The 17,215-nt window shown below is 41.4% G+C and overlaps 1 protein-coding gene across 1 annotated transcript; it reads left to right on the forward strand.

Moving 5' to 3' along the window:
• The first annotated feature begins 158 nt into the window (after positions 1 to 158).
• RAD21L1 (RAD21 cohesin complex component like 1) lies at positions 159 to 15,970 on the forward strand. Its single transcript, XM_014955401.1, has 13 exons — positions 159 to 984; positions 2,579 to 2,708; positions 4,031 to 4,130; positions 5,590 to 5,696; positions 6,083 to 6,268; positions 6,897 to 6,998; positions 7,960 to 8,073; positions 9,106 to 9,335; positions 10,667 to 10,769; positions 11,583 to 11,722; positions 12,425 to 12,514; positions 13,383 to 13,460; positions 14,908 to 15,970. Exons 1-13 carry the CDS (start codon positions 841 to 843, stop codon positions 15,094 to 15,096), a joined length of 1,713 nt encoding a protein of 570 aa, XP_014810887.1. The 5' UTR covers positions 159 to 840; the 3' UTR covers positions 15,097 to 15,970.
• Positions 15,971 to 17,215: the final 1,245 nt, after the last annotated feature.

Raw genomic sequence — 17,215 nt, forward strand, 5'->3', positions numbered from 1 at the left:
GGCCCCTCTGTTCCCTCAGCGCCTGGGTAGGTTCCTCCATCCCTTCAGGATCCTGCTAAATCCCCCCTCCTCCATTGCCTCAGCACCCGGCTGAGTCCCCCATCCCCTCAGATCCCACTAAATCCCCCTTGCCCCCTCAGCACCCAGCTGTGTCCCCCTATCCCCTCAGGTCCCCATAAATCCCCCCTGTCCCCTCAGGGCCTGCCTGGATCCCCCCATCTTCTCAGGCTCCACTAAATCCCCTGCCCCATCCCCTCAGGGTCCCGCCAAACCCATCACCACCTCCATCCTCTCAGGGTCCCATTAAATCCTCTCATCCCCTCAGTGCCTGGCTGGGTTTTCCATCCCCTCAGATCCCACTAAATCCCCCCCATTGCCTCAGCGCCCGCTTGGGGCCCCCCATCTCAGATCCCACTAAATCCCCCGTGTCCCCTCAGGGCCTGATAAATCCTTGTGTCCCCTCAGGGCCTGACAAATCCTTCCATCCCCTTGGGGCCTGACTGGATCCCCCCATCCCCTCAGGCCTCACTAAATCCCCCACAGCCTGTTCCTTCAGGGTCCTGCCAAATCCCTCTCCTCTGTCCCCTCAGTGCCCAGCTCGGTCCTCCATTCCCTCAGGGTCCTGCTAAATCCTCTCATTCCCTCAGTGCCCAGCTGGATCCCCTCATCCCCTCAGATCCTGCTAAATCCCTCCATCCCCTCAGCTCCCAACTGGGTCATTCCATCCCCTCAGCGTCCTGCTAAACACCCCTTCCCACTTTGTGCCCCAGGACCTTTGGAAGGGGGAACGGCCCAAGGAGGTGTCAGGAGGGTTGGCCTGTGAGCCTCAGCCCCGGCGCCATGTTCTACATGCATTTACTCATCAACAAGCGTGGGCCGTTGGCCAAAATATGGCTTGCTGCCCACTGGGAGAAGAAGCTCACCAAAGCTCATATATTTGAGTGCAATTTAGAGATTACCGTTGAACAGATCATCTCGCCAAAGGTACGCTGTTAAATGATGAGGTGTCTTCTGATCAGTTCTGGGCTAGAGGTGCACATCTTCTGTAGGGAACAGGACTATAGCTATCGTGGAGACTGACTTAGTAGGACAAATGCATGGCTATTTCAAAACCAGTGTGAGGTAAACTCCTACTCTGATTTTATTCAGTTCTCACTCGGATAAAATCTCCACCCCATTAAATGGCAGTTATATAAATATTTCACTTGCTGTTTTACTCCTGGAGATCTGTGGCATTACATTTACGTGCAGCGTAAGAAAATGTTACCACAATATATTCAAATGTATTTCTCCTCACACTGATAGAGCTCCAGGGAGCGATGTGTGGGCACCGCTGGCCGAGGGATCACGGGACGTGGGTTTGAGCCGCTCACGAGGCAACACGAGCCCATCCGTGGGGTGGGGTGTGGTAGCACTGGTCTGTCTTTGGAGACTTTTGAGTACCAGCTGTGGGTATTGTTCAACATAATTTGGGAAATGCTGGTATTTGAGGAAATTGTCTCAAAAAGACTGAAGAAGTCAGCTGCTTAACCGAAGTCAAGAGACTAAGAAAACTGCTGTGAAACCACACACAGACCATTTGAGGAGAATGTATTTGCTGATCTCATAATAAATAACTCTTGACAGATCGTAACCATACTTCTACTTTTGGTGGAATTCTTCCAGGTCCCCCATTATAAGCCATTAAATATATAATTAAGCATAGGTAGTGCTTGTGAGAGTCTCTGTATGAACAGTCCCGGAGGCTGAAGTCCTCTGCGTACCCCAGAGAAGGTATGACTCAAGCAAGCGCAGATGCAGGCACTCAAGTACCCGTGAGTCAGTCCCTGGCCTCGACATAGAAATTGCATCCAAGGGAACAGCGAGGAACGCTTTGCACTGTCCCTAATCGATGGCTCAGGAGATCCAAAGCTTTCAGCTGGTGCAAGCAAATTTTATTATTTATTTTCTCCATTAAAATACCGGCTTGGTATTTGGTAGCCCGAATTTCATTGTCTGTTTTGCACGGGTCATGATTAATAATGTTAAAATGAACCTGATACTATTTGGAAGCGTTTTCCAAGAGGTACTAGCTAAATACACTCTGCTTTCCCTTGCATGCTATCCTGTCTAGCATCACCGCGACCATGTTGAACGCTCTTGGTGCAGGAAGACTTTGTATAAATAAGGACATAATTATGGCCTTTATTTGCATAAATAAGAGCACAGGTATGGTGTCTGCTCACTTAAATAACCGAAGTGTCAAATACTAGGATATGCACAGCTGGTTTCTGTTTCAGGATGTGTTACACTGTTTGTTGGCAGCCAGCTGAGATGTTTTAGATCAAGTAAGAGCATCAGCTCAGGACTCATGCTTTGGCAAGGCAACGTTTAGGAACAGAAGCAACTAGAAATCCCTGGCTCTGAAAATTCATTTCTGTTTACGATCCTCTATATCACTACAAAGCCCCGTTGAATTTCATAGAGCTCTGTACTGGCGTACATCACCGGAACTCTGTTACTACTGTGTAATATTTCCACTGTAATGTTTTTCCAAAAAAATACTAACCCCTGAACAACTTTTTTTAAATCATCAAAGTTTACAATAGCTCTGCGAACCTCTGGACACTTACTCCTAGGAGTGGTGCGGATTTACTACAGGAAAGCAAAGTACCTCTTGTCAGACTGTAGTGAAGCTTTGACAAAAATGAAGACAGCCTTTCGCCCAGGTATGTACAGAATTTCATCCGTGTCCTTTACAGCTCTCATTTTAAAAGGTAATCTTGTATATTTCTGTTAAATACACATCACTGATCCCAAGGGAAATTGACCATACTAGTGCCTACTGCTGATGTTTAGTCTGGCTTAATTTAATGCCACTTCAGGTCTCTAACTCCTTTAAAAGAAGCAGTATCTTAAGTGGTCATATGAGAAGCAGCTTGAATTCAGCCTCCATTGCTACATAATTAATTTTAATTTCTGATGACACCAACAACATGTCTAACAGTGTGTTAGTGCCAGATCTGACAGTGTGTTTTGAGCTCTAGCCATGTAGCCAGCAAGAAGGGAGCGGAGATGGCTGGATCCTTTTCCAACGGGCTGTATTTTTGTCATACTTAGGTGCCAAACGGGGAGGCACTGTTGTCTACAAAAAGGGCAAAGAACAGGAAATCAGGATCTTTTGCCAGCCTTAATGTGCTTTGTGACCTGGTCTGTTTGCAGAATAGTGAATACCTGATCTACATTATTCTCAAGGATATGATTGTGATTAGTTAATATTTGTAAACATTTGGAAATCTCTAGAAGAAACACTTAAGTGCACGGTACTATCTATTTTTCATAGATACTATAGTAGCTTATAGAGGACTGCACAGCACAAGAACAAGAGACAAGGGTAACAACTGCAGCAAGGGAAACTCAGCTAGGTATATGGGGGGAAAAATGCGCAGTGCAAGTGATAAAATGCTGAACCAGGCTGTCCAGGGACCCTGTGGAACTTCCATCAGCAGAAATAGTCAAAAGTGATCTGACTTAGAAATTTACCTTGTTTTGAGCAAAAGGTTGGATTAGATGACCTTCAGAAATCCCTTCCCACTTGAATTGTTCCAGGATTCTTTGATTACCAAGTATTTGCAGTCTGACTTCATAATTATTTGATGCTAGAAAATAGTGTTACACGGCCACTGGAGAGAAAAAGAAAACACAATCATTCATTTGAAGCGAAAGACTCCAGGCTAAATGTCAGCTGTGAGAATCTTTCGGGGACTTAGAGCAGCTGTTCATAACCCCGATGCATTTACAGTATTTCAGGTCCTGTAGCAGCATACACTTCTCTGTCTGTCTGTAAAAATACGGTTTCTACATATAAATTAAGGTTTTTAATTCCACTTTGGACTCCTGTTGACACAGTGCCTGAGCTTTGCTTTTTTTTTTGTTATTTAGAATCGCAGCAGACCTTCCTGACAGGTTTACAGTCTTATTATATGTACCTGGGAGAACATTGCTTTTATTTTATTGATGCTTATTTTGTTATGATGTCTGTTTCTTTTAGGACTTGTTGACCTTCCAGAAGGGAGCTTTGAGGCTGCTTATCAGTCCATTACATTACCTGAAGAATTTCATGATTTTGAAACACCACTACCTGATTTGAAGTAAATGCTTCCCTATTTTTTTTTCATTTAGTATTTTCATAAGTAAAAGATATCCTTGCTGTTATCTGACCAAGATCAGATGGAATTGTTTTGATTTCATAACTGAATTCCAATTCAGCTTTACAAGGCTACAATCACACAATTGTGCTTTAGTAGAGTTCCTCGAAGTCCGTTTAATCAACAGACCTTCACAATGAAATAATGTATTGAACTTAGACTTCAGGATTTTCTAATTTTAAATAGTCTGCAAACCACTTTCTGACCATGAGAACAGACATAAAAGTATAAATGCTGTTGTAAGACCCAGGAAGCGTTGGCTGGTAACCTCGCAATGTTGTACTGTTCCATTGTGCAACTGCATTTAATTTCTGCTCCATTGCTCTTTGCGTCTGGGTGTTTTATCAGCAGCAGGCAGCTTGGCTCCTGATGAAAAGCCAGCATATTTATTTGGCTTTTCTGACACAAATCAGCAATAATGGAGAAAAACTGATAAAAAGCAGGAGGCCAAGCCATGTTTCTGGTGGCTCTGATGCCCCCAAAGGTCCAGGATAATGGACTTCCACTGAGGCTTCCTCTGGACTTCGACATAAATACAGTTTGATGGGATCTGTAAGTGTTTTGTATTTTGTAAGCACAGCTGTGATATACTACTATTTATTCAAGTACCTCAGGGTGGTAACTCTGTAAAGCGTGCCTTTGCTGCCTGCCCAAAGAGTCTGTGTGGTTTGATTTACAGATGATGGTGTTACACTCATTAGATGCCTTCTATGTGACAAGTGTCCTGATAAGGACTCATAGCAGGGCTTGGACACGAACAAACTCACACAAGCCCAAGTTTACTGGCAGAAGAGAGGGGAGAAATATGAAAAGTGGAAAGGAGGATGGGTGCTTCCTTCGTTCTTCTGAATGTGCGGGCTCTTTCTAGAGGGGTTTGCTTTCTGAGAGTACATCTGGGTCATTTGTTCATGGAGTTCCAGGTGCAGGGGACTATTTCAAAGCTGAGTTAGTGAAATGCTTTCCCCTCCTCATGGGACCTCTCCCCAGCTATCTCCTGGTACAGCTATTGCACTGCACAGTGTGCACTGGGGATTGCACAGGAGTTTTGGGCAGCAAAGAAGGCAGCTGCTCACTTGCTTAGAGGTACCAGTTTTAATAAACATATAGCACCTGTTTTCCATATGCTTATTTTTAGCTTGCAGAGGAAATTCAAAGCAGTAAATTTTATCAATAAAACTTTAAATGGCTTGAATGCAACTAGCTTTGGGAAACAGTTGCTCTCTCTCCACAGAAGTGAGGATCAGCCAGGATACTTTTCAATGCCATAGGACACAGAATCTTTTGGGTATTTACAATAAAACGTCAGGCTTGAAGAATGTTTAGAAACAAGTTTTCACATTCCAGCTAAATGGTCAATGGGTTTCAGTTCACACTATATTTTGTATAATGTTTTTTTTATCAGTGCCATTGATGTTGCTGAACATTTTACCTTGAATCAGAGCAGAGCTGAAGACATCACACTTACAGAGGATTACGAAAGCAATATACTTCTCTGTGATAGAAACTTTGGTGAGAGAAGTTGAGAAATTAGAAATATTCCATAAGGAAAAGTTTGTTTTATAGAACATTTTGTGCAGTCTGAGTCCTTTTCACATGCGAAAAAGCTGTCATTAAAAGTGCATTTGTTTAATATTTGTGCTGATTGGCCTGTCATACTGTCTTATGCTTAAATTTTTATGTACATACTCTGCCTAAGTAATCTGATATTGGAAACTGAGAATTGAACCCAACATTTTCTACTTTTTCCTGAATTAGCTAAAGTTGTTTATTGTTTATTCCGTTTGAAGCACGGGCTTACACGCTTTAAAAAAATTATTTGAAAATTTAGGAAATGGTTAAATATGTGTTTCAAAACCTCATGCAGAGGGAGCATCAGAAATTCTGTGTTTATTCAGATGAAGAACCAGACGCAGTAAGAAAGCAGAGCTTCTTGGACAGCAGCACCTCAACGAGCAGTAACAGCCTTGTGGCTGATCCCAACTCCACCAGCCTGAATGCGGGCAAGGTGGCCCTGCATGAAGATACCTACTGTTTTGAGCACGACTGTTTTGGAGACGAGGAGGATGCTGCAGATATGATTGGTAGGCTTCACCACTGATAAACAGAATTAGTTTCTTTCCAAATGTTTTTGTTCTTACAGGGAAACAAACAAGACATCATGAAATTGATTATTTTCAAACACAAACAATATCTTGTTTGTTTGTTTGTTTTCATACTTCCTTTTTTTTTTCTACTTGTCACTAAAACTATGACCACTTAGACATTGCCAAGTAAAATTGTATTAAAGAAGATATTTCGTTTTTTTACAGTTAAAGGCATTCAATTTATACATAATGTTTATCAATTTAATTTATATTTTCAAAGGTAAAATAATGCAACATTTTTACCCTTATTGTTGTAATAACAAAGGCAGCAAAATAGGTGCTACATCTTTATGATTTAGAGTATTTATGCAACCCTTTATAGATTTATACCTTTTAAGCAATATCGATATCATACTTTTCAAAGAAAAGATGAAAATCTCAAAATTAAAACTAACATTCTTCTTTTTATACTGCTGAAGGCAGCCATATCATTGACGCCCTCTGTGGAAGCTGAGCTTTTTTATTTGCACAGAATCAACCTTAAATAAGTAACGTCAGGCTGTTTCAGGCTATTCCATGACTAGTAAGGCTTAGAATTACTAAAACTGTATATTTTGTATTTAAGAAATCCTGTTGAGGGATGAGCAAAATGGCCTAGATAAAGATGTTCTTGATATGGAGGAAGAACGTCCTTTGTCACAAGATCTGCCAGAGAACAGCACAGCCAGTGAGTTTGCAGTGTCCACTCCATCTTATACAAACCCTCTGTTCCTGTGTCAATGCCAAAAGTTACATTCAGCTTTGTATAATATCCCGTGCCTTTTTCCTTTCTTCATGTCTTTTGCTTTTTTTTTTTTTCTAATATGCTTCACCCACTATTTTAGGTATAATTTAATTTAACCTAGGGATTCCAGATTTGTAACTTGAAATTGATTTGAAACTTTTGTGTGACAAGCAGTTGTTGATCCACCCTGCTGCTTAGACAGTATGAGAGCGCTTTTGTAGGGGAAAGGAAGCTGAATAAGGGCATACTGTAACTTTTAATTTTACCTATGAGAATTTCTGGCTTCATATTTCATCAACAGAATAACGCGTTAGGAGTTCATAAAAGTGTTATTAGTCTTCTTTTGATGTGATAGTGATTAAATTAATTTTTGAATTTTGAAATTTTTTTTAATATCTTAAATTTACCCTTATACCTCCAGCACACTGTTACTTTCAAACTGAGAATTCTGGACCAGCTTTAAAGGGAAACAGTGGCAGAAACAATAGGACTCGCCCCTCCTTGCACTAATCCTGGTACTACCTGTTCCTTTTACATTGGCAGAAATGTCCATGCTGCCATGCAGTTGCGTGGAACTGGAGACAGATAGGTATTGAAATGAAACACTTTTCCCCCTAAACATTTTTCATCAGGTGGGTTTTCATCCAGATCAGCTCTTCAGTCTCTTCCAACACCCTGTCATCCAGGTTCTGGTGTCAGCAAAGGGAGGTGTGCAGTGCAGAACGTGAGCAGCAGCAGTGCCAGCTATGACTGGTTTAAGAGATTGTGAGATTATAGGCAAAAATAATAGTTTTCTAATTCCAATCTTTTTTTTGTCTGTTATTATTCTGTATCATGAGACCGAGACACTATTCCAGCTTGTAAACTTTTTTTCCTTTGGGTTATTTGCTGGATTTTCTTATAGTTGAGTCCAACGGCCCAGACACCACCATTAAGAACGTCAGTCATCTAATGAATGAAACAATACTTTTATTAAAAGAAGAAGAAGGATTTGTTCTTGAGCCAGTTGATGATACAGGTCAGAACTTCACCAGTTTCTTGCTGAGTGTTTGTGTTAACTATGTTTGTTTGTCTTCTTGTTAGCGAAAATATTTGCAAAACAGATTATTCCCACTTTAGATTTCATCTGCCCCTTCTGTCAGACTTCTATTTTATGGTAACTATTATACAAAAGCAGTATCAGGGAATTCATCTGATCTGCCCAAATCTCTGCTTACAGATTTTTTCTATGTACCAAATCAAGTTTTGTTGCTCTGCAGTTCTGCAAGCGGTGCAAGCCCACCCTGTTCATGGGTGTTACTGGAGTTCCAGCTGAAGAATTGTTATTGTTTGTGACACAACAGTGATTTTTACGTGTAAATTAACAGTCTTAAAACTTTCAGCCCTTTGTGAAAGTTTGTTTTTTTAACTTTTAACTTGAATAAGATCCAAAAAGAGAAATGTTTCGCTGCTTCTGTGAGTAAATTTAAATGTCACCTATCATGTTGGTGGCTGTTAGCAAATACACAAGTTCATGGTGACACTACTATAGAACACTGGAATTCTCCAGCTTACCAAAAGAATATTCAGGAAGTTATGGCTATATGACCAACCTATGTGTCTCTTCTGCATTTATTATGTACATCTTAAATTGTTAAAGGATTAAACTGGCAAATACAGATATTAATTATGAGATAATGAAACCTGTTGAGTACATCAGGAATTCTTGGAACAATTAACTTCCTGACGGATTAAAGATAGCTTATTCAGCCTCGTTGGTATATCATGGGTTCTCATTAAGTCTTCATTTTCCTGGTTCTTTAGTACAATAGTCATTCGTCTTCCGTAACTAAACATATTTGAATTTCCTGTACAAGAATACAAAGAGTATGCTTGATGAAAAATTTTGGAGGAATGGCCTGTGCTCTTGTACTTTGATTTTCAACTCTGTGCAGTGTTTCAGGAGGTCCATTTGATTCACAGGGCTTTTTTGGTGTGTGTTTAAGTGTTCTGTGAATAAACGTTATTAGACTTTGTTTTTTATTTTTTTTTAAATACTTGCTCTATTTAGCAGTCACCCAGAGGAAAAAAAATAAAAGGAAGAGGAAGTTGCTTGTGGATGTAAACAAGGAACTGGGCTGCAATGCTATATACAACCAACTGAACAACTGCACAGACATCCTTACGACGTTAGACCTTGCACCCCCAACGAAGAAAACAATGATGTGGAAGAAATCAGGAGGTGTGGATAAACTCCTGTCCCAATCTACGCAGCCTGTGTTTCACCCTGAGCTGCAAATGGTAAAGATTGATTCCTTGTGGGTTTTTATGCCACTCTGTAGATTATGGGACTGTTGCACATCTAGAATCTTAACTGGGAGAGATTTTGCAGACTTGGTTTTGTGTGAACTCCTACCAAACTGCAGATGCATAGTATTGGTTTGCAGTACAGTTCAGTTGGATGCTTGATGATTATTTGCATACTCACCACTAATTGCTTCATTGGAAATACCATCTGTAGAACTCATGCTTTAATCTCCAGAACTCCAACAAGAAGTGAAAAATGACAAAGAAACCTGAGAGCTGATGTTTCAGTTCATGTAGTAGCACCTGACTGGTGAAATTGTCAATTTCTGACAATTTCTTCTGTACTTTCTACTTTGTTTTTTTTCTCTTCTGTTTTGTTTCTGTTCTGTAATCAATATGAGACCACATCTTTCTTCTGCATGTACTCTAAAGGTACGTGAGGCTTAAACTTTATTATATTATTAATGGCTTTGGAAACATTTCTTTTCTATTTTCCCCATTGAAGATTAAGCTTCCAGCTGGAAAGCAGTCAGGACCTTCCCTTGCAGAGTTCCAGGATTTTTTTGATCACTCTATCACTTTGGCTAGAAGGGGGGGGCAGGCCACCCTTTCCTGTGGCTGTGGACTTTGCTGCTCTTTTTTACACAAGAAAGATGTTCTTGTGTCATGGAAATATGATCTATCAAAGCCTCTTGTGTCCCCACGTAGTATCTGACGGATCATTGAAGGAAGATGTAAGTTTAGAGCTGGTGATAAGATAAAGAAGAGATCAGCATGTATACAAGGTATTACAGAAAGATACTGTGCCTTATGTTAATTGCACTGTGTTTCTTCTGTCCTGTAGCTTTGAGAGATCTGGGAGGCAGGGTCTGCAGGCAAACAGCTCTGCAGGTCCCTTACAGCAGCACAGCTTCACCACTTAGAGTCGAGGTGCAGAATTACAACTTGCTCTTTATGAGGATGAAAAATACTCACACACCAGTACACGGGGAGAGAAATCTGCACAGAGATAACTACAGATGTTGTTTTTTTTTTTTTTTTTTTCATCCCTCCCTACTGGCTGGCTTCAAGGGAAAACGATCCAAGCTGTTGCTAAGACATTTCTCCCTGGAGTTCAATGCCAAAGTTGAAGCTGCAGAAGGAAATTACTTTTTTTAAAATACGGCAGGTTTTTGGAATGACCTAGAATTAGAATTCGAATTCAAATCTCTAAAATCTAGGTGCAGCAATTAATATGCAGCTCATATTCATACCTTTGTGTTGATGTTTGCTAATAATCTGACATGATATTCTGAAAACAAACAAATAAAAATAATTGTTTTCAGTTGTTTGCAAAATGCTTCAAGAGTCACGGATTTAAGATGAGAAGAAATGGGATGCGGATGGAGTCTGAAATGGAAGAAACAAGAAAAGAGCGAGATACCACAGGTAATATTTCAATTCTGTTGGTGCAGAATTAGCTGTTAGAAAATATTATATATAATGTTTGAGACACGTGCACGGTGTTTGTTGTGTGCAATATTCTACAAATCAAAGGCCAAAAAAGCTAAATGTTAAGGAAATTGACTTAGTTAAAAAAAGGTTGTTTTTTTTTTTAAGTACTTTGAGTCTGTTCTTTTGTTCCTTAGATTAGAAATGAAATGCAAGTCTTTTTCTTCCTTGTGGTATAAGGAAGTATTTTTGGTTTCACCTTTGGTTTCTCTAATTGGCTACTAAACTACAGATTTGTTGGTTTGTGGTTTGTTTGGTTTTTTTTTTTTTTAAAAAAAAGCAGCTTCCCATTTATTCTGATTTTAATCAAACTGCTCTCCAAATTTCCAAATTCATGTAAATAACTTCCATTTGCATCTTGAAGATTGTGTTCTGTTAGTATCAAACCAGAAGAAGTGTTGCACTGTAGATCTCCTGAGAAGGTGATGTACCTGCCTTCACTCCTTTGCTCTGCTAGAAATGCAATCCGTATGTCTGCCTCAGAAGTTCATCAACAAAACTACCTTTTGCAAGTCCATAATGGTCAACTTTTAGATGTTTCCAGAAAAAACTTGTTTGAAACATTCTTCCTCCGTCACCCTATTAGGAATTACATTTATTCTATATTTATTCTATATTTACTCATTCTGGCTCTTACTCTCAAATATTGCTAGAACAGAGTATGATTTTTCTTTTTCAATTTATTTTTTTTTTAAAGGACAGAGATTCACAATAATTTCCTTTTAAACCTTGTTTTTTTTATTAATACAGAGATGCTGATAGTAGAAGAGCCAAGTTACCTGCAGGAGAAAGCTCATTCAGAGACTGAGAGAAAAATTAGAAATGATTCATTTATGTTGACATCACAGAATAACAGAAATGAAACTCATGATAACTGTGGTGAAACTATAGTGAGCAGTTTCCATAATTTTGAGAGACCTAAATGTGTTTATTGGTTTCATTTTATGCTAGGGTTCCCTTTAAAACATGTTAAGAAATTACTAATATATGTTTGAAAAAGATGCTAGAGACAGCCGATGTAGCATTAAGTAGCTTGTGTCTTGAAAGTTTATTTATAAGCACATTGGCAGACTCTCACAGTGAAGGAATGATTAATTAAAATATCTATTAATCAGTACAGATGACAGTCTAATCACTAAGCATAAATAAAACCTTAATATGAAATATAGCCTCTTTGTACTGAAGAGATAAATATAATCTTTATAAAGGATAAAACTTACCTTTTATGTCTCATATTGAGGAAATACTTAAGCAATAACAAATGATCTATTTCTGCCACCTTTATTTAGTCTAACATGAAGGGGCATTCTTTAGAGAATGTGAGGCTCAATGAAGTTGAAAAAGAATAATAAAATTGGACCTAATGGCAGCAGAAAATGTAGGGTCTGTGGCTGAACTGAGCTCATAGGTGTAGGTCCAGCTGTAGGATAAATACCACAGCAAAGGCCTTTCCTATGTGAGTAAAGACATGGTGGAAATAGCAACTATGAAACAAATTTTGGAAAGCATTTATTATTATAATAAATGATTTAAGCAGAATTATGTAATTGAGAATTTGTAATGCCTATTGACGGTCCTTTCTGCTCTACCAGCAGGGTGGAACGGGTTTCTCAGAGAGCTCCTCGCTGGTGAACAACTCCCTGGGCCAAGAAGCTGAAACACAGCGAGCGGAGTCAGCAAATGTAAGTCTGCTCAGAGCTGACAGCTCTGACTTATTTCAGAACAGAACTGTGTTCTTTCTCAGAAATATTTAAAAAAAAAAAAAAAAAGTGATGGCATCACGAACTTCCAGTGAATTTTGGTGCAGTAACATCATCTTTAGTACATCTTCTGCCAGTCAAAAACTTTATAGTTTGCTAGTCAGGGTTACATGTATTCCAACATTCAAAGGTTACAGTCTGTGAAGGAAACAGCTCCTTATTTACAGAGTGTGCTTCCTGTAAGAAGAAAACAGTTTCTGAACTTACTGGCTACTCAGACGCTCTGAAACAAGGGCAGTCTTCTCCTGTCGGCTTCAGAGGTTGAGCCCAAAATCTAAAGTCAAATTTTTGAAGCTCCTTTTTGGCCTCTGCCCAGTACAAACACTGTCAGAATCCCAGTCAAGCAGAACAGCACCCTTGTGAAGCTGCTGCCCCAAGGCTCACTGGGGCCACTTCCATAGTACCTGACGTGTTGCTGCACCTGATCTGTCTCTTTGTCACAGAAAAAAACGTAGTTGGTGTTCTTTTCTCTGCTTCATGAAGCCCAGTATGACTGCAGAGGTGTCAGAGGTCCCAGATATCCTGAGTATGGCCATCAAAATGCCCAGCTCCTGGTGGATTTTCAATTAGACTGGAACTCCTGAGAACATATTTGGTGTTCTTTTCTCTTCTTCACGAAGCCCAGTATGACCACAGAGGTGTCAGAGGTCCCAGATATCCTGAGTATGGCCATCAAAATGCCCAGCTCCTGGTGGATTTTCAATTAGACTGGAACTCCTGTCCTTTTTATCATCATGGTGTGTAACTTTTTACACGTGCCTTCTAACTTTCGGTTCTATTTCCTCTCAAGGAGCTAACGAGGAACAGGAAAGACAGTGAAGAAACAAGGTGGAACAAAAGAACTCTTCAGTTATTAAAAACTCTACAGGTACTGGTGTGGGTTTTGTAATTAGGTGCCAAAACCAGGTGTTGGACCACATCAGAAAATCCCCTCCTTATACTCTTGATCGTGTTGCGGCCTCTCATACGCAGCGTATAACTGCGTTTTGTTGGGTATTTATGTAGGAAATCAGGATTCTCAGTGCCTGACATGGTGTCCTCTCCCACAGCTGCTGGAATTGCTACAATTTTCTGCATGTTTGCTCCCACGGCAGCGTTTGCTGTAAATGCTAAGCCCTTGCTCTCTTCTTTCTATGAGCATGCTCTGGCCTATCGCTACAAAACCCAATTCCTTGCTGCTTACTGGTTGCCAGATCTCAGCTGAGCCCTGCAGGGTGCCATCATTTGGCCATTCATCTGCTCGAGCTGTTTCGGAGATGATGGCTGAGGAAACGAGCCAGGGTGATGTTAAAAAGAAAGCTGGTGACCCCATCTTTAAGAGGTTTTAATGCCCCGGTGCTTTCAAGGTGCTTGAAATTGAGCAGGGAGGTAAATTTCCTAATTTAGCCTTTGCATCAGGGAGGCTTATTCTGCTTTTCTTGCAGAAATCCTTGTAAAACTGGTGAAGCTGTAACATATGATATTGTATGTGGTATTGACAGGGCTGTAACAGGAGCCAGCACAGGCTGCCCTGATGCTGAATGTCCAAACTCTCGGTCTGTCAGCTCGGTGCTGTTCTTCCTTCCTGCCTGGACAAGCATTTTGGTGTTCCAGCATTGGTCTGGTTGGGAAGAGTGGTAAAAACATGGCAAAAAGTTAATTTTCTTCAGGAGACTTCACTAATCCAAAGTGCCACGTGGCTGAACGGAGAATGGGGGTGATGGAGAAATCCAAGTGTGGGCAAGAGGGCACAGGGAGCAGGTTTTTTCTGTGAAACACACCAAATTTTGCCCCAAACCAGGCTCTTCCCTAGGGATGGAGTTTAACTTCACAGTCTTCTTGTTGTTTTTAAAAATCATTTTATGTGAACATATTTCAAAGGTTCTGCAGAATGCCCATAAATAAATACTTACATATAAGTATAGCCATTAAAAAAAACAGCAGTAATAACACTAATTAGCTGTGAGTGAAGTTGCCTGTGATGTAGCTGCTGTTCTGGATCTGAAGAACAGGGGACACAATGATTTTTACTGTTTTGAATCACGAAAACCCTTATGGACGCGCTTCATCACATGCCTCAGTCCAATTTCGTCGAATTCACTGGAACTGCGAGCCTACGTAGATTTTTAGTAACATATGTAGGTGCTAGCAATGGTATGGCAATAAAATGTCAAGAGCCACTTATATAAATGCAAATGCCAAGATAGGAACCTATTTGAGGCGTTCGAGCAGAAAATATTCCCTCCATGCAGCGCTTTCCAGTTCAGACTTGACGGGGTCTGGTTTTACTGGGGATGAAGTTGACCTGAGTGATGCTCTCTCTTCCCCTCCCGCAGCACCTGAGGCGGTCGGGCCTGCAGACCTTCAGTTTTTGGGAGCTCTGTCGGAAAAACAGCCGGAAAGAAGCTGCAGCCAAGTTTTACATCTTCCTGGTTCTACAGAAGCAGTCGGTCATCGAGCTCAGCCAGAGCGCGCCCTTCGCGGACATCACGGCCACCCTCGGCCCCATGTTCAACGCTCACTGAAATCACACACTGTTCAGATAAGCTGATAAAAATCAACCTTAGTCTAAATTTTTCGGAAAATATATTTCCTCGAAAATGGTTGAAAATCTTGCCAAGCTGTGGTAAGTCAGCAGAGCTCTCTCCTGGTTCGTTTTCTCACCTGCCAAGTAGCTGCCTCGTGCAGGTGCTGCCTCGGTATCAGTTACCAAGGTGTTCCACAGGGTGTTTATTTTTAATATATATGTTTATATGATGAGCAGTTCCTTATTCTGTTAATAAAATATCCCTAAAATACATATTCTACATCCATTGGGAAGGATGTTATGGAAGTCCTTAAAAACCTTTCTTAGAGACCAGCTTTGGAGGTTAAATTATTTTTAATGGAGCTTGTGTGTGTTAATTATCTAATGGCACCAGTAAGAGAAGTCTGTTAAGCTCTCTTTAGCAAAAATTTCAGCCTATTTGAAATTATTCCTTTCAAAAAATGTTCAGTATCTGGTATTTTAAGGTCTAGCAAGCCACTGTCTCCAGCGTCGTTTTTGTGTTGAGGAGGAGAGAATTTACACTACCCCGAGAAGAGTCACGTCAACTTCAGGGAGAAATCCTTTTTTCCTAGAAAATCCTGCAGTTTTAGATTTCGTGGAGCCTGTTTACTTAAAGACTAACACCTTTATTTATGCGCAGACCTACTTAAAAATGGATGTTAAACTGAAACATTGTTCGTTCTTTGCCTTTTTATGTGATTTAGGACGCGTTTTAACATTTTTGCTGTCATTTTGTAAAGGTGGTGTTTTTCAGCTGCATCCAACCTGTGACGCAGGGGGTGGCTGTGTGCCTTCCGAGGGGGAAATGCTGCCTCTTGATAGGAAATCAATAAATATCAGAATGAGATGTTTCCTTGGCTCGGCAGCGTTTGTTCTGAAGGATGGTAACTGGCAGCTGCCTAAGCTGTCTTTCGGGTTTGCCTTCTCCAAGTCGGTGATTTGGGTGATTTTCTTCAAAATTGAAAGGATGGATGATATTGTCATCCTGGTTTGCCGTGTCCTGCCAACCTCTGCTGTTCCTGTCACGCCCTGATTTATTTGTGCATTGGGGGTTTGGGGAAGGTGAGGAATTGATGCTGAGGGGTCTGTTAGAGGAGTAAAAAAGCTTTAAAGCAGCTGATGGGCATGGGATGAGATGGGAGGGTCGGGGTTGGGGGTTGTTCTGCTTGGTTTTCATTTCCCATGTAGGAATATTTGATAAAATAAGCAGTAAGACGCCTTTGCTGCTGCTCTCTGGTTATAATGGAGGGAAAAGTGACCCTGGTTGGTAAACACCTTTTTGTTCTCTGCAGAAGAAGCACTATTTTCTTTTTCTCCAAGCGTAGCCCAGGCCAAGACTGCAGTTGAGAGCGGTGGGTGTCGTTTGAGGGTGGGCAGTTTTCTTCAGGATTCAAGTGGTGACACGGGGTGAGGAAAGGGTTTGGTTCTCCGAATCTCATGCTCGGTGTCCTGGGAGAGAGCCCGTGGCAGGAGAACCTCTCCCTCGTTCCCTGCAGCAGATCCCATCCCCCGTGTCTCCCCATGAGCCCTTCATGCCACACTTCCCAGGAAATCTCGCACAGCAGGCTGGGGAGGGTAGGAAAAAATGCTTTTTCTCACCCAAAAGCCATCCAAAATAACTCTGCAGCTTCACACCAGAGCCCCTGCCTGCGCCGCGTCTGCCACGGCCACACGGTAAGAGCAGCTCCAGTGGCAGCAGATGCAGTAACTCATTAATTTTCCTTTCAAGGAGAGAGGCTGTGCGTCGGATTCACCAGGAAAAGAGGGAAACAAAAGGAGGCTGGAGGCGAGCAGGCGGCAGGCAGGAAGGGATGAGAGGCGGGAGAGATGTACATGGAGAGCAGCCCGTGTGTCGGGATAAAGGAGGTACAAACCTCGCAGGAAATAGGCCTGGGGGAGAGAGTGAGCGGCACGGATTTACAGAACAGGTTTGTCCCAACTCCTCAACGGCTGCGGGGGGAGCTGCAAGGGGAGAAGGGCCCCGTGCTGCTGAGCTCTGTGTCCTGGTGTGTGGGGTCAGACGGGTGTTCTCAACCCGACAGCTGGTGGACTCGGGTCCAGATCCAGGCTCGGATTGGGGTCTGCGCCGACACGGC

Source organism: Calidris pugnax, unplaced genomic scaffold (assembly GCF_001431845.1).
Source record: "Calidris pugnax isolate Ruff unplaced genomic scaffold, ASM143184v1 scaffold50, whole genome shotgun sequence".
Lineage (NCBI taxonomy): Eukaryota > Metazoa > Chordata > Aves > Charadriiformes > Scolopacidae > Calidris > Calidris pugnax.